Source organism: Neodiprion fabricii, chromosome 4 (genome assembly GCF_021155785.1).
Source record: "Neodiprion fabricii isolate iyNeoFabr1 chromosome 4, iyNeoFabr1.1, whole genome shotgun sequence".
In the NCBI taxonomy this organism is placed as follows: Eukaryota; Metazoa; Arthropoda; class Insecta; order Hymenoptera; family Diprionidae; genus Neodiprion; species Neodiprion fabricii.
This window is the reverse complement of record NC_060242.1, coordinates 20,854,280-20,875,330: the sequence shown is the minus strand read 5'-3', so window position 1 is coordinate 20,875,330 and position 21,051 is coordinate 20,854,280. Positions and strand designations below refer to the sequence as shown.

Below are 21,051 nucleotides of genomic sequence, written 5' to 3'. Positions count from 1 at the left end.
GCATTTGAACAATGTGGCCGAACGCGAGTAGCTGCAGTAGGTACCGCAGACCATATCGAGCCATGGAGCCCCAGCACTCGAGCCCGCCCGGAGAGAATGAAAACTCGTAATTACCGGAGCTCGCCAGACGCGTTCCGCATGTAAATACCCTCATTAGGTGGTAAAACTGTTCCTTGAAAATATGAAACATATATCAAGACCGGCATAAAGTAGGATACTAGACACGTGTGGCCGAGACGACACGCGTTTGGAAACTACGAGATGAGCCTCGGGTCTCTCTTTTCACCAGGTGAAAATATCAGCCGAGCAATTCCTTTTCTTCCCTCGACTGACGATCGGCTTCGACTTGGCCGTCTCAGGAATCCTCTTGGCTCGGAGGCCAGACACCATCCGGCTTTCCGTGTCAGCGAGTAAACGAGCCGCTCGAACACCATCGCGCAGTATTTCACGTCCGAATAAGAAAAGCTGCGCTTCCGCAGGATTCGAAGGCCGGACCGTTCTCATCGGCATCGAGCCAGCCACCTTGGTGCCGGCTCAAGAGATCATCGATTTGAAATTTGGCGCGCAAACCGCTGGTTGCGCGTTCGCCATGTCGCTATGACGCGCGGATTTCCCCGTCGCCTGTAATTCGATTCCCGGTGTAATTGGCGGCCACTTAACCACCGACTAGTTATTCCGCTCGAATAATAAACCTGTTGTTGCTTCTGCGAAACCAATTTACCGGGACGAGAGGCACCCTCTGCAACTTTGCGGCCGGTGATGGCTGCGCCGAGCAATCGGGTCCCCGAGTGCTCGGCATCGACTGTCGCTTCGTCGCGTTGTCCTCCTCACACGACGCACAGAGAGCCGCGTTTTACTCGTCTTCAATTAACGATCGTCTCTTCGCTCTCTCCGTGGATAGGCAGCCCTCACCAAATTCCCTGGTGCAGTGAGCACAGACTCCTGCAGACTCAGGAGTGACGGTTTCTCTCTCCGTCTCTCTCCCTCTTTCCGATGCCTCGCTGAGAGCGGCCTAATCGAGTTAACGGAATGCATCGCAAGCGATAGGCTTTCAGCCGACGGTGAAATCGACCGTCTGGAGATGGAGGAGCTCGCCCTTTGTCGAACAAGGACAAAGTACATCCTGCACTTTGAGGTGGGAGGTGGAACTCCTCCGTCATTTGATTCAAAGGGTACAGTTCAAAGTTCCGAATCGTCAAAGTTCAGACTGACCGTTACATCGAATGTCGGAACACCGAGTACTCGGAATTCCGAATGGTCGAAACTCCAAACGTTACCAACATTCTTATATATTCACCGTTCGAAATTTCTATCATTTAATTCTGACCATTTGGAGCTTCGGCCGTTCGATGTAACGATTAGACTGAACTTTGGCAGTGCGGAACTTTGACCCGCTCGACTCGATCGACGTTCAGCTCAATTCGAAACCTGACACGTGGGGTTGTTTCCGGTGAATATTTTACACCGGCAACGCGCGTCGAGCACCGCAGCAGGGGAAAGTTCCAATGGCTTCTCAAACTCGATCAATAGCAGTGAAATTTTCTCCAGTAGTTGGAGAGCCCCGTAATGAATATACGCTCCGTTTTCCAGCTTGCAGACCGGCCGAGTCTTCGTCGTACGCTGATTGGATCAACGGCGCAAGTTCCCCAATTTTTTCGCCCTTTTTCGCGCTCGTGAAGGGTAGCTTCCGAATTCAGGCCGCAGGGAAAACGTACGCTGGATCGCGTTATTGTTTACCTGATGTAACCCTCCCTCGATTGCGCGGTTGTATTTCGACCAGGGAATGACGTACGAGTAATAACATCCTGCTCACTTGGTGAACGCCTATCGCCCCCCGACTACCGGCTGATCCTGTCAGCAATGAACGTTTCTGCACTCGACGTAATGTTTTGGACATGTGTTTTCCCCCCAGCGCTGCGACTATAAACGCACACACAAATGCGAGTCCAGCCTGCAGCCGTTTCGGCACTTCGGTCGGTCGTTCGATTTTCAAATAAATCATCGACTTAACGATCGCCGTTTCGCGTCAATACCAGTTTCCGACTTCGTTCAACGCGCGCGCGAGTTTAACCTGCAACCTTTTTATTCGAATGAAAAAAACTGCGCCTTCGATGTCACCGGGATCGTTTACTCAGGTAGGTACAGATATATACAGATATACAGGAAGGATCCTCGTAGGATTGAATTTCCCACTGACCTCGTCGTCGCGTTTTCTGCACGCTGCTATTTTTCTATATCCTGAAAACTGCACCTGCTCTGCCAATTTTCAAAACTAATATTACCGTCGGCATTGATCTTCCCTTTGCGATAAAACTTGATTGTCCGAGCAGTTCCCGCCGCAGTGTGCAGTGGAAAATTTCTACGAGATGCATTCCGGGTACCGTATACCGAAGCTCCGATTCCCGGGTGGAAATTGAATCCCGAAACTTGCGCATCTGCAAACCGAGCCATGATCATGATCAACCGCAACGCGGTTTCGCAGCCTTGATCCTAACCTGCACTTCTTCAGATGCTTGGAATAACCGGATTTCACTTTCATTCGGCAAATTTGAAAGGGATAAAAATTCCAAGAACCGCGGGCACTGGATTGAATCCGTTCTCTTCCTGCCAGCCAAGGCGCTTTCGCGTTATCAAACCTCCAAAAAGAAACCGATACACCTTCCCGAATGTTTTGATTTGTATGCATGGACATTCTCGGCTCGTATCTTGAGGTGGAAAATACCCCAAGAGTTTCAGTATTTCGTTCGGCATCCGTAAAAGACTGTTCAAAAAATACACCTTTCCTCATCTTCTCCGAGATATCATATACAAAAGGCAAAAATATTATTGGTTCAATTACAGGGGGATTTGGCCCGACTTTTTCGCGTTTGATTGCCTCTTTGTCTCTGCCTTTTTTCCCGTCTGTTTGCGAGACCCTCGAACAGAGCTGCGCCGACAGATTATAAAATGCACAAATTGATTGAAATCCATTTTTCGAGCCCATTGTTGCTGCCCCGCTCGATGCGCATATGTGTGTGTGGGTGCACCGTTCGCCGGGAATCAACGTGATTGAAAATTTCAGCGCCGCTCGAGCGCCTCCGCATTATTATACCTACCTGCCTGCCTGGCTGTTCCGAATAGCCTGCATCGACTCGAATCACCGTATCGAAACGCTTCCTATCGCACACCTGCGCAGCTACTATGAAATTCAATTCCCGGTGCTGATACACCTGATACAATACCTACACTCCAATTTGTTAACGGCACACCGAACCAATTATTCAAATCCATTTAGGCCCGAACCCCTTCATCCCTCTCTTACTACTCATCCTAGGCGGGATAAATAATCCTCACTTGTATATTCGTCTCGCACTCATCAGCTGCAACCCTTGACTGGAAACTGTCTGCACGGTCTGCAGAGGGTTGATTTACGCTCTGTGCAGGGTTGATTGAAACGGACATCGACGGTCCGGATCGCTTTGAGGAGTAGGAACGACGGGGCTAAACGAGGGGACAGGGGTCCGGATTTCTTTGTGAGCCGAGATCCATCTCCGGCCGCTCACTTCCCCGGGGCATTTCATTCTCCGGGAAAAATCCCCTTTCCGGTTTCTCCTTCTTATTTCGGAACGCAAACAGAGTGATGGATGCGTTCAAATCTTCGCTCGACTATAAAATTCCGCTTTAACCCCAGCGTCCGTTTAAGATTCAGACATTTCTAAGCTTCGTGATTAAACTAAACCGAGTCAATTATACCGCCGGTCAAATTACCCGCATGTGTAAATCTTCCTCGGAACTTGAACAAAAACGAAGCGAAGGTGCAGAAGTTCCCGACATTAAACATGATCTTGAAAAATATTTGAGGCTTGGCATAATTAGCCCCAGCGATAACAATCGTCCCTCAAACTTTCTCAAGCCTCGACTCGTCGGATTCTTCTTCACGGTTCGGGAGCACGTCAATTCCGGTGTCGCAGGTCGGTTGGCCAGTCCCTGAAGTGTGCATCGAACCGGATCCAGCATTGCCAACAAGTTGAAGATAGAAGATCCACATCGGGGTGGAAATAAGTGAAGGGGTAAGGATGAATAATGCAGGACTCCGAAGGATGGGACGGGAGCAACTAATTGCACTCTCGGCAGTTCAAGAGAGCGAAAATTGTGTAACGATATCTACCAGCTCTCATCCTCGGCTAGAGCAAAGTCCCTGCAGGGAATGTTCGGCGAAGTGCCTCTCTCATTCCGGGAGACGGATCAGTGCTCGAGGCTGACGGTGATTCCGGTCTTCTTTTCAAGGAGCACCGCGCCGCTGAACCGAGGCCCGATTTCCTCCCGTTATCCGACTCGTTTCGGACTGGTTTTTGTCGGCTGCTGCTCTTCTCCGCGGGTCCATGTTCCATCACGCACCCCGCGGTTTTCAATATTTGTCTTTAATCACACAACAGCAGCAGCAGCACCACCACCACCACCGGTTATCATGACCCACGTAGATTACGAACCGCTGTCTGACCAACAAGTTTACTCTGTTTACCGAGTAAACTGCCGCTGCATCCCCGTATCTGCTAACCGTGCGATAACACTCATAGCTACTCATCGTCTGATTTATCGTTGGATTTTGAGTTGTCTGACAGAGCGACTGCATCCCGGTTCTGGAATTTAAAAACCCATTCGCTCCTCTAAAGCCAACCCTTAAGGGGTAACACTTTTTTTGTTTTATCTTTGGAACTTTTTTTCCATCCAAAAGAAAATTGTCTGAACAGTGCTTGCCTTTTGTATCCATAATCGTGTTACCCCTTAAGGATGAATGGGCCGTAATGTCTGGAGCGAAGACTAGAAGAAAAAAAAAAAAAAACGTTTAAAAATCCTCCAGCAGTGTTATTCGCGTCAATGATGGTGAACACGAATGAAAAAGCGTTCATGCTATGTGAGAGAAATGATTCTGACCAAATTGCAATAACGCAAAATAAGATATCAACGTTTTGAGAAAAAGTTTTATTACCACAACGTCCGAAGTGGTTAAATTCCGAAAGGGAAATAACTCGAGATTTGAGTGACACAATAATTTTTTGAGTTGAATCAATTTAAGTTAATTTTCCTTATTTCACATTAATTTGTTTCAATCGAGATGAATTTCTTTAATTCAACTTAATTCTTTCAATTCATGGATTTCAATTTTTTCCTCGATAATTCTCGACAATTCATTCTAACTCAAGTCAGTTTAAAAAAATTTAATATCATTCGTTTGTATTTCCTGTTAATTCAAATAGATTTTTTTTAGTTCAATTCAATTGTTTTAATCTAATTAGTTTGTTTTCCTCTGTAAACAAATAATCCTAGCACGAATACAAATTAATTCCAATCAACTTGACTTGATTTCTCATAATTCAGTTATTTCTCAGTTTATGTTCATTGATTTAGTTATTTTGCATTAATTTAGTTGATTCTCGTTAATTTGGGTAAATTATAATTAATTCACAAGCTTATCGACACATCAATTCAGTGAATTATTCCCCCCTTATTGAATTCTGGTATTATTGATCCGATTCCAATGGTCTTGGGATAATTTCCCTCACTGACCAGATGCCTGAAAATTGTTTAAAAAGCCTTCGGGAAATCTAACATCACAGTATAATTATAACGCGAAAATTTAACTGTCGAGAAAAATCTGTAGTACCCTACTAACAATAAGAAAAATCTATTCTTATCGACTCCGTTGACAAATGTTTACGAATTTTTTTTTTAAGATGACCTCTGTAGATCTTCATGGTTAGTAAAATGAGCCCCAAAGACCCTAATATCGTATCCGATAACAAAACACCAGAGTTCAAAATTTCGGACTTTCCGATTATAAAACCTAGTCTCAAATTGTCGTTATCTTATGTTGTTCGAATCGGCTAATATTTATGCTAACCCTCAACGTTGCAGACAACACTGCTAAACATTTTGTAAACGGTTTGTTCTTTCTCTTTCTCAAACCTAAGAGCTTTTAATATCAATCCCTACATTATTCATGAAAAGATGACACAATCGTTCTCTTTTCCTCGATGCGATGACTTCGACCTTCTCGATTTTACATATTTCGGGCAGAGCTTTCGAGGATCGAAAAGCGATGGCCAGTGGGGGCGTTAATTATTCCCCAAGGGTTTTGCAACGTCAGATGGTGAGTTTCTCCCATGTTTCGATTCTGGCTTCGCCTTTGCCCACGCTGGAAAAGTATAAAGTAAGCACGAGGTACGCTCAAATAAGAAAAGTCAGTTCCCATCAAGGAGGCTTACGGCAGGAACTCAGGAAACAACGCGCCATGCACATTCAGCGACCACAGAGCCAAGCTCTGGTGTTTTACAACTGATTAGGATTTTAATTGAACATTGTCCCTGCAGGTGGGAGTTGCCCATGCCGCCTTGGCAACGGGATGGAAATCTGAAAGGTTTTCGTGATAAAACACAGGAGTCGCGGCTTTGTGCTCTGATTACTTCTCAGTGTTGAAACAGTTGTTATTATCACTGTGCACGAATGGTATCGCGAATCGGTCCGGACCCTTTTCTACTTCCTCTTTATAACGCGAATCCCGACTTCGTTTTCCACCTCGCGGTGTCTGGAGCAATCTTCCTGGACCTTTACGAGGAACATTTATGTCGCTGGCGCATCCATCCGCCCTCGCGTTTGGCCCGCTTCTTATTTTGCTTTATTTATTTCTCCAGAAGAAGAAGGAATGCGCCGTGAAAAGAAAAAGGAAACCATCGAGACTTTATTCCCTCTCACAGCACAACGCAAGTGAGACCCTGTTGGATTTTTTCATACGTTAGAAGGGAATCGCTGCAATTCGACGCTTTCGTTATTAATCTCTTCACTTTTCCTTCAAAGAAAGGTCGAGATTGTCACACGCTATTTCGGAAGGTTAGTTATCCTTCAAGTCGAACGGTCAATGAAATACTGGAGGAAAATCCTTTTAAATTTACTGATCACGTTTTAAAAATATCGCGACCATTTTTTTTCAAAACCCTGTAGAAAAACCGATTTTTATTAGAAATATTTTGAAACTCGGTAAAATATTAATCAACTCTTTGAAAATCGAATAAAAATTCATTGTCCATAACTCAAAAATCATTTCAAGCGATGTGGAATCTTTAAAATCGGATTCGAAAATTTTGTAAATGTAATGAAAATCCTTTTTTTTCGAGATCAAATGACAGTCATTTTTCATACATTCAAAACCGCTTGTAACGAAATGAAATTTATTCGTCGTTCGTTTTCGTTGAAACCTTCTGATTTACCGTGAAAAGTAATCGAAGGACGAATCCCTTGATATAAATTATTGGACGATAGAACCGGCTGACGGTATACAACGAATAAAAAATATAAATAGGCGGGGTATAAAAAAGTGCGTCTAGGACAAAAAGACGGAAACTGAGGGGACTTTTGCTCGTGGAAAAAGGTAAAAGACACACCTCAGCTTCTGCTTCTTTATTTTACTTATTGTGTCCGCGTCTCGGATACGAAGTCGACAATACGACGACATCGTGACAGGTTAATTGGTGTAGGTTTGACAGAAAAGGGGCTTACATAGAACCGGGTGCCAAACTGCTGCAGGAGACGAGGATTTATCAGGGTACGTTTTGACCCCAACGAAACAAACATCCGGTCATCCAGCAGTTTCCGGCTCACGGAGTTGTCTCTTTTTTCTGAACAGCGCGACGCAGAGCATCGAGGAATCGTTTTTTGAAAGGAGTTCTGGTCGCCGAACGGCAATAAAATACTTTGTGCGATTGATTCAGCATTTTTTTGCGTCGTTTCTGTTGGCAGAAATATTTTTTTTTTTTCTGTTCAAAGGTTTTTTTCCGTTCTCCTTGGTATGCGCATACATTTGACACGACATGTGATATTGACGTTATGCCTCTTCATCCGGGTGCAGATGCGACCGATCAGAAACTGCTTCTGCTCGATTGCTTTTCTATTCCAACGCCATTCGGTGTTCAAAATCTAAAACAATACAGCGGCTTGTCTCCGTGATTTATGCCACACGGTTATACCGAACTATACAATTTCCAACATCCGCTCCATCGCGTCGGTTGAAACATTATACCAGTCAAAATGCAGAGCAGACGATTACAGAAAATACATTCCTGACACGAGTCGAGCTTTTTAAAGGGGTTCGAATGGAAGTTTTTTTTTTTTTAATAATTCGGATATGACGATGGCTAGTTTTGTTCAGAATACCACTTACTGCGAAGTTACTGAAACGAATTTGTATTTTTTTTTTTTCATTTCTTTTTTTCTAATACCCGATTCAATGTTGCCATTTTTGATCATAATTAATATCGTTCCAGTTTTGCTAAATTGAATATCTGAGAATACTGATTTGGCAAAAAGGATACGAGTTTCGGTAAATTGATGGAAAATAATCTTCCGAACAAAATGAGTCATCTTCGATTGACAACGAAACGAATTTGTAACATTTAATTTGAGCGATATGAAACGAAGCGTCGACATCCAAGCTTCCGTTAACAATTCCGATAATTCCTATTCTTGTATTTCGGAAAAGCCGGCTTCGCAGTTCGCAGCTAACGAAAATAACAATTTTACGACAATGACCAAATAAAAACGACTATCTTTTACTAAAGCGAACGACAACAATCGAGCCTCCTTCAACCGAGTTTGACTTTCACGGTCCTTTCGCAATATATTTTCGGCGGCTGCACTCGGTCCCTGGAACTTGGCTTTTCTTCCCCCCCTCCGAACAACATCGACAGTTTCTATTATACAAGTCAAGAGTTCCCGCAGTCTTGCGGAGGATTGATCGGAGCCGAGGCGAGAACTAATCCGAGCTTGCACTGCGAGGGGATTGCTAAGGGGCGAATATCCTGAGTGTATAATTCTCGCCCCGTTTTACCCCGCAGACTTCCGGAAGTCCGTATGGCTGCGAGGGGTCGAAGATGCGTCTTCCTTCCGTCGGTCCCGGGGCGCCTCGGCGTCTGGGAACGCCTCTTAACCGCAAGAAGGCGCCTCTCGGAACCACCAAATTGCAATTCTGAACTCGCGTTATTTATTCAACCTATTCACCCCGCGACCCGCAATTCTATACACACGCAAACAAACACGATACACACCAAATCCTGTCTCTCGTCTGGCGCTTCTATCATCGCTACGCTCCGAATTGAAACACAGTGTCGGAAATTGCTTTTTTTCCTCTTCACTCACGATCGGAAAAAAAAAATTTTCATTCAAATTCGATCAAATTTCTCAAACTCAATCGACAAATTCTCATTTCCATTCAAAATAATACCGATCGTTTCAACCCGTATTTTTATTTAATCCTTACGCTGCGCATCCGTTGTGTATAATACTCATGGTTTCACACCGGGGTCGTTGGGGACCCTTCGATAAAAACTATTGCGTAGAAAGTAGGATAAAAAAACGAAAAGCTTTTTTGAAAAAATTCTGGGACATTCTTTAGCTATTATATTTCACGGTAAATTAGTCATATTCAGCATAATGAAATGTGGTATGTGAAGAAAAATCATAAAACAACAAAATACCGGTAAATGGATCATCTTACTGAAAAAATTTTAGAAACTCCCTGAATTTTCAATATTTCAGCTGAAAATTTACCGAGTAACTCTCAAGACAGAGATATTTGAGAAAAAAAATACTGAAATCCTGCGTGATGAGAAAAACATATTTATTGAAGTGAGTGATGTTGAAGTTTTGCAAAAATAATGAATCAACGATTTTTACAAGATTTCATTATTTATCCTGGATCGAAATCAGATTATTTTTGATTTTTTTCATGTGGAATTTACGGTGAACATGCCTTGGGGTTACCGTGACCCCGGTATGCAGTGTAAGGATTAATGATATAAATAAATTGTTCCTTCTTTGTTCTATCTCATTGAAGTATTTCTTTCCAAGAAAATGAATGTGGAAGGAAAACATTGTTTCAGATCGACCAAAGGCCCCTAAACTTCTTTATTTTAATGAAAAAGACGAGTTCTTTACGTTTCGAAAAGTCGAAGTAAACTTTGATCAATTTAAATACGTTTCTTGCCTCTGAACGAACAAATTTTTTTTTCACAAGATCAAACTTTTTCTCCGAAAGGATTCTCGTCCGTTTGGAATCTCTCGCTTTGCACTCTTAGTCGCTGTTTCGTTTCATGATTAATATAATTGTACCATATATTTTCATTGTGATCGTTATTTTTATTTTTATATGATAATATGAATTCACAATAAATTATTCATGCCTCAAGCGTGAAAAGGCATCAGTCTTGCTTAAGTTGATTCATTGCCGTCTGGTTTATATTATGATAGGTAGTATATACCGAAATAAGTATTTAAAGATACTTTGAATAAACAATTAAGGCTTTATTCAGCAGGACATTTCACGTGCAGCTTTATACGCCTCGAATATATCTGCTTCGTAATTCCTTCATTGATCCCGACGATGTCACAATACCTAACAGTCAGAGTTCATATTTCATTTAACGTCACGGTTCGGATTTTCGTTCATTGATAGCGAATTGTCAATCACGATATGCGAAGTAAGAATAATATTTTTTTTTATTCTCTCCGGTTCTTCGATATTTTTTTTCTTATCTTTCCCAACTTGCAAATATTCCGTTCGTACAAAGGGAAAAAAATGTAACGCTGGAAAATCGAGGAATATCTCATTACGAAGAAATGATGATATTTATCAAGCACTAGAAGAGAACGAAAAAAAAAAAAAAAAACTGAAGATAAAACAAAAACGTATAATTGACCGGGAGTAAAAAAGGAGGCTGCAATTGGATTAATTGGCAATTAACGACCTGCAATTGGGAGGTAAATCTTAAAACGAGGAGAAATAGGATGAAAAGAATATGTAGCTGAGGGAGGGATGAAAGAAGGAGGGGGAAAGAATAATTGAAAACAAAATTAAACAAAGAGACTGTAATATTGTGTGCAAGTATTTTCACGTATAAATAAATTATATACGCAATACGTACGGAAAAGTGATTAGGAAACACGTATAATCCCGACTCGTTTCATCATATTCCGTATGATGAATAACGCGAATAAATGAAATCGCCAGGAAGGCATGCGGAATATATATATATATATATATATATATATATATATATATATATATATATATATATATATATATATATATATATATATATATATATATATATATATATATATATATATATAAAATATATGTATTTCGAGTCCAATTAAGCTGGGTTTATTCAAACCAAGGAGTCGCGGAAGCAGTTAAAACGCTATAATATTCGTGCCAGAGGAATCGGATTATTCAATTGAATTTGAATCGAGAAATCATTTTTCAAGATACTGATACGTAATATATTGCTAAGTAATCAAATCATCGTATCGTTATAATTACTGTCATTACAGTTAAGTTTATTTTCCATACTCGTTGTTCATAGAATACTATCATCAATTTTCCAAGCGTTACGAATTTTAATTTACGTTCGTATGGTCTATGCTTATCGATTTTAGTTAAAACGTGTCGTAAATATTACTCGAAACAAAGCATAAAGTAAAAAGTGTTTAGAAGGTTAAAACGTTGTTTTTTTTTCTTGCAATTTCTTATTGACGATTCGTAAGCTTGCAGGAATAAATCTGCTGTGTTTTTTTCCTCTATAACTAATTTCTAAAGACCTTCAATTTTCTCGATTCTCATGAAATTGGCTCATGTTTCACGTTCGAAAAATTATTCACAGGTTTATCGAATTTGCTTTTTTCAGTCTTCTATTCGCTTGAAACAAAAAGCAGCAGCTCTTTTCCACATTAAATTCGCGTCCAGGGAATTCACTTGGCATCGAAAAACGGTCCTTCAGTTGGATTAAAATTAGGAAAACTGAATTGGATTCGGTGGTTTTAGATTTACGGTATACGATGGGCGCAGATTTGCTTGTAAGTAAAAAGACGGTAAAGTCAAACGATGTCGTTTGGAAAAGTAAAAAGCTTGCGATGAATTTCCGACACTGAAACCCAAGGAAAATTTGACTCGTGAATTGAGACGCTTTTTTTCCAGGGGAAAAGAAATAAGTGTAACACCGCTCTCGATAAATCTATCTATTCATCCTGATGGTTGCAATTCGGCACACCGAGCAATCTTCATTCATTCCCAAAGGGGAATAAAATAGGAAAAGGACTGAGAAAATATGCAGAGGGATTTAAAGATGAGAATGGAAAAACAATTCAACCGCGTGATCAGTTTCTGAATCCAATTCCTGTTCGGTTTTTAATACAAGTGACTCAGGTTATATTGAAATCTTTATCAGTTTAAGCAGATACTGTCTTAAGCTCCAAAATTTGTTTTCATTCAAGGTATTTTTAAATTCACTCGTCTAATTGGGTGAAAAGATTTTTTACATTAATTAAGTGAAGAAGAAAAAAAAGTTGGCTTGGAAATTGAAGCTCATTTTTCCAAATTCTTGTTCAATGATTAATGACGGAAAAATTCACAATTTTTTGGGATGGGGGGTTGAACGGGTCAAGAGTATGAGAAACGGTTTTCTTCATGCAGAAATCCTGAACTTTGACCTAACCTGGATTTATATGAATTCCAATATTTTTCGTATTTCCTCTTCTTTTTATACTAATATCGCGAAAAAACATTATAACTTATTACATCCATCGACGATAAATTTCTCCCAGCCTCGCTAATCGCGTGATATTTTCTTTTCTTTTGTATTTCTATTACATGTATAGGTACAATAATTTAACACACTTAATACGTACGACGCTTGGTAGATGTAACAAGAATGAGAGATGTACGTAATATTAAGTTTTCGCTGATGCGGGAAGAAAAAAGAAGGGAGAATATTATTTTTTCGCTTATTTTTTAAATAAACTTTGTTTAGCTGCCATTTATCCAGGGAAAGGTTTGCAAATTATAAGTAACTAACGGTCAAATACCGCATGTTAAGAATGTTACAGCTTCTGTAAAAATTACAATGTAGAATAGCGCGTGCATTAAACTTTATAAGAACTGTACAAACGGTTTTGAAGTCATAACGTGAAAGTTATTGAAAAACGTTCGTTCAAGACAATTACGGATCATTTTTCAAATTTGAAAGCCTTAACTAAAGATGAAACTAATGCCTTTCAGCCGTTTATAATTTGCCTTTATTTCAACTTTCAAAGTTACTAGAAAATCGTAGTAAAATGTCTATTGTTACAAAAACGGTATAAGCAGTGTTGGAGTGACAAGGAAAAATGTAGTACAAGTAACTGTTCACTGTTATTACAGCTAGCAATAGTACAAGTCGTCTGGTACAATTAAGGTCTTGAAAAAAATTTATTCCTGCGCGAGTATCAGATAGTTACAAGAAAATATCCTAATCTACTAAACATAACCATCCCCAAAAAGAATAGTTGCATTTATGATAGATTTGCAGGTCAGAGTTTATACAAAACTAATTTTTATTTTGTAACCATTGTTCGGTAATGGTGAAAGGCTAAAATTTAGTTGAGAACTGAGTACGTACACTGGAGCTAGAAATTTATCTCGATAAAATAGCAACTGTTTAAAGCTGAATTAAAAATCAGTTCAAAATTACTAACGTGCCTAAAGTTCAAATAATCAATGCCGAGCAAGTTTTGTCGGAAATCTATTTAAAAAATCAATTCGAGATTCGTCAATTGTTAGTATAATATTGTGAGAAACTGACATGCGCAAAGCGGAACAAAAATTACGAAAAAATCATCTCTCGAAGTACGAATAATCACCGGATTATAGTTTCTTCAATAATGACGATCGCGCGAATCGTTACCGATTAGAGAAACTCATCGATCATCATCTCGCAGGTAGACAGGGGCTTAAATTTGATGGTACGAATTTGAACGCTTCTGCGGTAAAACATTGAGGGGCGAGTTTTTGTTTTCGTCGACTCGGGAGAAAAGCCGGGGGCCAAAAGCTCGCGGAGCGAAGAGTTGAAAGAGGAAGTTGGCCGGGGGTTTGCAGAGGCAAGTTCAAAGAGCATGCCACAGGTGCTTCGGAGGGCGATAATTAACGCGCCCCTATTGATAGGAGATAAGTGAGAGGGTTTCGTCGGATTAGCCGGCGAGTGTGTGCGGCGAGCGAGCGAGTGCGGGAAGAAGATGATTCGACGGCGGCGCTTGCGCGGAAATTCCACGCGCCCCCGGAAAGTCGAGGAGGCGCCGCGTTTTCCCCGTTTAGATAGCGACGCCCGCGTCGCGACGCCGGCCCCTCAGTCGGGATGCCGAGCGCGCAGTATCTCGTCGTTCACTTCCGGCGCTATGCTCGGTCATAAATGTCCTTACACTGCGGCCACCTGCAACAAAAAAATCGCGGGCAAACGTGGACGCGATTATTTATTACGAGTTGTGATTGTCGTGCTCGTTACAGGATCGTCGTTCGCCCAAAGCTCGTCTTCCCCGTCCCCCGGTGAGTGGAATGCGATTTTCAAACAAAAACACCTTTTTCCTTCTTTTTATTGCAAAACCCGAGTCACTAAATCGCGGCGAAACTTCTTCAGCGCAGAGAAAACAACGCGGTAAAATCGTGCGTGGTGTTCAAAGTTTCGACGATTGTGAGATCGTTGTATCAAGTTTTCGGGCTGTTTCTAATTTGCTTTTCGAACAAGACATGAAAGACTTGTGCGGAATTCACATTTCTCTTATCAATAGCGAGCTTATTGTCGAGAGCTTGTCGCGATTTGTATTCAGTTTATTTTTAAAAGAGACATGATAAAGTTGTGTGATTTTCAAATTTGTTTTACCAATCGCGAGGTAACTCTCAGTTCGAAAGCTTCATGCGGATTTCAGCTTTCTTTCACTAATAGCGAGCTTATCGGGGCGCTTATTGTCAAAAATTTGACGTGTTTTTATCAAATTCGTTTCCGAAAAAGACGTGAAAAACTTGTTTTCAATTCGAAAGATTGATGTGGTTAGTATTAAATTTATTTTTGAACATAAAAGTTCTGCAAACCTGTGCAGTTGTAAAAATTTTGCAAAATTACAGCGAGCTTGTAAGTTTCAGAGCTTAAAGCGATTTGCCAAAAATTTGTTGAAAAAAAAAAATTAAGTATATAATCGTCGATTTTATTTTCGTGTGTGAGTTTCATCAAGCTTCTGAATAGACGAGGAGAAAATGATGAAATGCGTAAAACGTTGAAACCGTTTGCGATTTACACTCGGTGCAAAGGGTTTCAAATATGTTATTTTTTGTCGTTGATATTTCTTAAACAATAAAAATGATATACACCACACGTTTTAATATAAGCTTGATGTAAGACATGATAAATACTTCATCCAATCAAAGCCGATACGGTCAATATATTTGTAAGTTTGAAGTCACAATGAAGTGTGTCGAAATTGGTGACAGAAAGAAATTGACGAAGAAGACACACTTTCTTATCTACGTTGCTTATATTTGCTTTCACACAGTCAGAGAGAGAGAAAGAGAGGGGGAGAGAGAGAGAGAGAGAGAGAGAAGAGCATTTGCACTTTGGTGTACATAGAACAGAAAGAACGGTATTTTCAATTATTAAATCATGCGTGGAGTTGAAATTCTGCAAATACGATATTTAATTTACGAAGAAATAGAGAAAATTTCCGACAACATTCAAACAATTGTACAATAATGTGAAAAGTTAAACGAGTATGCTCAACATGCCACTTGTGAATTTACTAATTGTATGCAATTTGCTTTTTCATGCATCGTTATTACTGCAATTGTTATAAAACTAACAATAATTATTTCTTCACCTGTGATGAATGAGGACAGTTTTGCTCCTTTCATCAGGCTACGCTTATTTCTATACTGGATTTTTCCAGTTTTAAACCAACCTGCGGTCTCTGCCCTCGCGCAATTAATCGCGAGTCCGCAAAACCTGGAATATACATACATACGTATATATATATATATATATTTTAGTACATATTCCACGTATAGTATACATAAATATATAAAAATGTATGTACAGTAGTAAACGCGGGTTGATTTACAAGTGGTTTTTACCTCAAACGTTGTTCACCAAGCTGATTCTCTCTCACTCTTTCTCCGTCTCTTGCTTTTTTCAACAATCCACCACTTTTACTCACTATAACTTTTTCATCACCTTCCCAGACATATAAGAGTGAATTCCACTCATATATTTTTACCATTATTTTACCATTCGTTTCAACATACTCCTGAATTAGTTTTGTGTAGTTCTCTAAGAAAGTATTTTTATGCATACTTATTACAAATTATTTATTGTATCGCACTATTTTAATGCTCGTTCTTTTTCTTGCTTTCTACATATTTGCTATTATAATACCGCCAGTTTGTCCCTTGGCCTATTTCTAGGCCACGTCATAATAAATAACCATCTAATCAAATCTAGCCTCTTTATTTTTTCTTCTCATCATTTTTCTCTCTCTCTCTCTCTCTCTTTCTCGTTCTCTCTCTTAGTTTATACTCAACGCGATGGGAAAATAAATTATCGAGGAAAGCAGTGGACTCGAATAGTTGGGCATAAATTGCGTTCGGTGAATGAGGGAAAGTTTAAAAAATTCGTAGATAAATAATCGACCAAAAGTTGGAAGAAAAACGAAACGAAGAAATGATCAAACAATGTCGTTTATTGTTTGATCGTTATTTTGCACATTTTTCGCGAAAATCTAAAATTAGATTTGCCTTTTGTCTGCAATAATTACCCACCTGGTATTTTACGCGGAGTTTCAGAAATTTTCCAAACTGTGGAAATAATAACAACTCTTCAAGTCGATCAGCGCCGATTTGATCAAATAAATAGAACAAAAATTTGCAGGTACTCGCACAAAACCCGCGTATACCAATTAAACGCTAATTCGTGTGAAACTCGTGTCACGTGTTATTCCTCCGAATTTCATTATCGTTGCCTGTTAAACAGAGAAATTTGATATTTATGTTTTTCCATCTCGTGAATACAAAATACGGAAAAAACAATTCTCGTTGATTGATATCCAATTTTCACTTTATGTGTGACTAAAAATTCACAGAATTAGAGAGAGATAAAAAAAAGTGTTCTAAATTTTTCTTCCCAATTAATTATATCTTTTTATATAACATAAAATTTACATTCCTGCAGTTAATTTTGTAGAAAAATAAAAAAAAAACAAAATTATTCATTTTAAAACAATAAAATTCGGGCAATGTAATGTAACAATTGAACGATATTGCTATTGAAAAAAAAAAAAATAAGAATTAAAAGATCAATCTTGTCGATATAATCGATTCTTTACAATTTGTTGAAATTCATTATTTTTTTACTTCCCTCTGTTTAAAAACGTGTGTATAAATAATGAAAATAACGAAATGCTCTTCTGCATATCGAATAAGGGACCGACTTTTCGTTTGAGTTATGCGGGCCAAAAACGGAAGTTGAGTTAAGGTTGATAAGTAGTAGCGAACCGCGATTGAAACGTTTTAAGGTTAATCCGCTTATCGTCAGTCGGACTCGAGGTTTAACACTCGAAACGCAAATAGGCTTTTGATTTTAGTTTTGTATTCTCGTTCCGCTCTTTGCGACGTTGACTCCTGTTCTACTAAATTTTTCCGGAATCTCGTTAATCAACGTTACGCCGTCACCTTAATCTCAATAAATATCCGGTGCGAATATCCTGTATAAGACAACAACGAAGAACACGAAAAAGAAGGATAAGACGAAGCAGAAAAATTAATGGAAGGCAGAAAAAATATCGCGCTAATTAAATTACGAACTCGTTTGTCCTCGCAAAACAAAAGAACGTCTCGAATATCAAAATTTATGCGAGTTTCACGTGCACTTAAATACACACACACATACACATATTTTATGTATACAAGATATTTACGAACGTCTCAAGGAACGAAGCTGCGCACTTAGAGAAATGAAAATTTTAGTCGAACACAATAATGTTCTCTGTATATACACGCGCGCGCGCGTGTGTGTGTATAAATACATGTACATATGTTTATATACATATATATATGTATATATATATATATGCACTTGTACATATAAATATACATTTATGTATAGATGTGTGCATGTAAAATACACAACTAGAATACAAATCTTACAGGTCGGATTTTCTCATTTCCCATCTCATCTCTTCTCGTTTCACTTCGTGGTTAGGTTTTTTTTATTTCCTTCTTTTTGAATATCGTAGTGACATCTGGTTACATATATTCGATCTAGAAAGAATTAATTAAGCGCGTGACTTTATTGTCATATTATTATTATCGAACTTGAGAAAATACGTGGCGGCGAAGTTCAAGTCGAAGTGTATAATTCGAGATGAATTTGAGTTCAGAAATTTCGTCTTTCGGAATTAAAAATCTTGCCGCGTGTTAAATCGTGTTTGATTTATTCTCACTATAAACGAATATTTTGATATAAATCTAAGGGCCACAAAAAAAAAAAAAAAAAAAAAAAAACGAAGCTGTTATTTAGGATAAAATTTGATTTCCTAGATGATTGTTGAATTTTATTGTAGGAACTGAAACACAGCGGCGTTCGATCGAACGGTTTTTTGTTCCGTCCCGAGTTCTTCTTCCCTTCCGTTTTTACTCCGTCTTTTTTCCACCTCCGAGCCCCCAGGAACACTTGAATTAACGCCGTAAACCGTCTGGGTAAAATGGGGAAGAATTAGGGCGAAAAGAAAAAGTAGAAAAAGAATAAGAAGGAGAAGCGTGACGAGGAAGAGCTGAAAAAAAGGGGCGAAGAGGGGGCCGCAAAATAGAGCGGAGCTTTCGGGGAACGGGGGGTGATTAATAACGCTAATTGCACCCCTCGCCGCCTGTGCACAGACTTTTATTATCCAGTTTTCCACGCGAGAAAAGACGCGGCTGCACACGCGGTCTCCATCGCGTTTTATACATCGTGTCTCTTGTAATTCGCAGACGCGTGCGAAGCTTTTTTTCTTTTCTTGATCACTGTTTATCCACTTTTTCATTTCCTTCTATACCGTACAGCATCGTTTTCAAATTCTTAACACATTGTACGAGTCGTGTAACGTATAATTTTTCCCTGCACATGATGGAAAGTCATCAGAGAACACGGAAATAGAGAGAAAGTGAGACGAAAATAAATGTCCATTAATAATAAAACAGAAAACCGTCACATGGCTTTGTTTTTACTGATTTTCGATTAATTTATAGTTTGAAGTATTCTGAAGCATTGTTTTCTTGTAGTTTTTTTTTTTTTTTTGCGGTCATGTTTAGAATCTCCATTTCATCAGAAACGGGTACAAGAAAGTTGTCTAATCTACCGAATACGCCATTGAATATAATTCTTTTCTGATGTTTTTTTTCAAAAATAAATTTTCCTCGATTATGCATGACAACAGATATAGAATTGCATAGGATCCTTTTGAAGTATTGATATTTGTAAAAATGGTGCACTGCTGAAGAAAGAGTTCATTTCAAAATTTACGGAAAACAAAAGTCGTCCGAAAATTGTTTATAATTTGTAATAAAATGTATAGTTTAATTTTAAAGTCAATTGGTAATGATTGGTTCGAGCTATGAGTTCGCCTAGCTTGAAAAACGTGGTTTGGAGATAAACGCGTTCAAACTTACGACCTCGGTTTTGACACTGATTCTATATTAGATGAATTCGAAATTTTTCTTGCCCTTGATCGGCGATTTCTGGGACATAAGGGAGGCCTTCTACCACATTTGCAGCTTCGTCACAGGCTGATCTCTCTAGCCTTGAACTCGACTCTATTGAACCCGTTGCATTTTTTCATTCAAGTGCTAATGACATTTGCAATATTTGGAAATTCGTCATCGGGTCTTGAGCCAAAATGTAGTTCTTAAAAGATGCAGGTATAGTAATTTGCAAAAAAAAAAAAAAATCGATTTCTCGAAATTTCTAGAGTGGCCTAACCCCTCAAACGAAGGTGCTTTCACTCGATAATTTAAATTATTGTCCCGATAATTTTGTCTATATATCAATCAAATAAATACTCTGTGCTTGAAAAAAAAAAAATGTTCCCGCCGTATTTTTTAAATTCCACAAATCCTTTCTCTGTCTGTAATAAAATTAAGTTTTTCATATTTTGAACCTACGTGATATTCTGAGTAAAAAAAAAGGAAAAAAAAAAAGAAAGAAAGAAAATTTATCAACTTATTTTTTTCGAATATTTTTTCACCGAACTCTTTTAACTCGCTATACCCATTATTTGATAATGCGCGAGGGGTGAAGAAAAGTTTGTTTTCTTTTATTATTATTGTATTGCTTACACCTCCGCACGCGTGGTGCCTGAAGGAGCAGGGATCAAGTCGAAAAATTGGCTCGTCGAGGGACGCGGGAATATAGGCTCGGCTAACAATGAATGCTATTCCAAAGTTAAATTAAATATTTGTGAGGTCGAGCTTGTAGTTTTGTCAAGCCCATTTTCTCGACAAAGCTCACGCTCTCTCTCTCTCTCTCTCTCTCGCTCGCTCTCTCCTTCTACTGAATTCTGCCGCTCCGTGGTTTAAACTTTACAGCTCGAACAATACTCGCGTTGCTTGACACGAGGCCAAAGGCGAGGGTCGAGACTCGAATATACGACCTGCAGACGCTCTCGAAGCCAGACCAAAACCATGTTTCAGGCTTTATTTTCTAGCGGCCGAAGCTCAGCTTCGCTGCAGCGCCGATTATTCATTTTCACCTACGATCATCGAACGAAAAACTCTCACGCATTGATTTTTATTTTCATTCTTTTATTTATACATTTTTATCCCTTCCGGCATCGATTTTGCGGTCGATGTTAAACAGCTTTATTATACCGAATAACATTACTTCACTGAGTTCAAATTTGCGTCCGTCATATTGGATCCGCCATCTTAAATTTTTGTAATCCGATTTCAGAAACTTATCATTTATGTAAAACATACGTATGCGTACGATTTTTTTCAATTAATTCGTTTCTAACGATAATAATTTACATTGTTATTACTCTCGAGTACCGAAGTCTTATTATTATACTATCACAAATAGTAAAAAACCGCAAATAAACATGATGATAATTTCTCTAAATATATATAAAAAAAAGGGAAATAAAATAGGTGATAAGAATATATACCACCATAAATCAACGGGTTAAAGTGTTCTT

At 39.2% G+C, this 21,051-nt stretch overlaps 1 protein-coding gene and 1 long non-coding RNA gene across 3 annotated transcripts in view; one reads left to right on the top strand and one right to left on the bottom strand.

Annotated features, from left to right (window-relative positions):
- Nucleotides 1-14,163: 14,163 nt before the first annotated feature.
- The window catches only part of LOC124179945 (lachesin-like), a 105,354-nt gene continuing 98,466 nt past the window's right edge, over nt 14,164-21,051 (top strand). Inside the window, exon 1 of one of the 2 annotated variants that reach the window (XM_046564830.1) lies at nt 14,164-14,386. In XM_046564830.1, coding sequence (XP_046420786.1) covers nt 14,239-14,386 — 148 coding nt within the window. In that variant the 5' untranslated portion in view covers nt 14,164-14,238. The remainder of the gene's footprint in view (nt 14,387-21,051) is intronic. The other variant, XM_046564829.1, reaches the window with a different exon arrangement.
- LOC124179946 overlaps nt 14,167-21,051 on the bottom strand; it is a 97,169-nt gene continuing 90,284 nt past the window's right edge. Inside the window, exon 6 of the long non-coding RNA XR_006870178.1 lies at nt 14,167-14,273. This is a non-coding gene — a long non-coding RNA (uncharacterized LOC124179946). The remainder of the gene's footprint in view (nt 14,274-21,051) is intronic.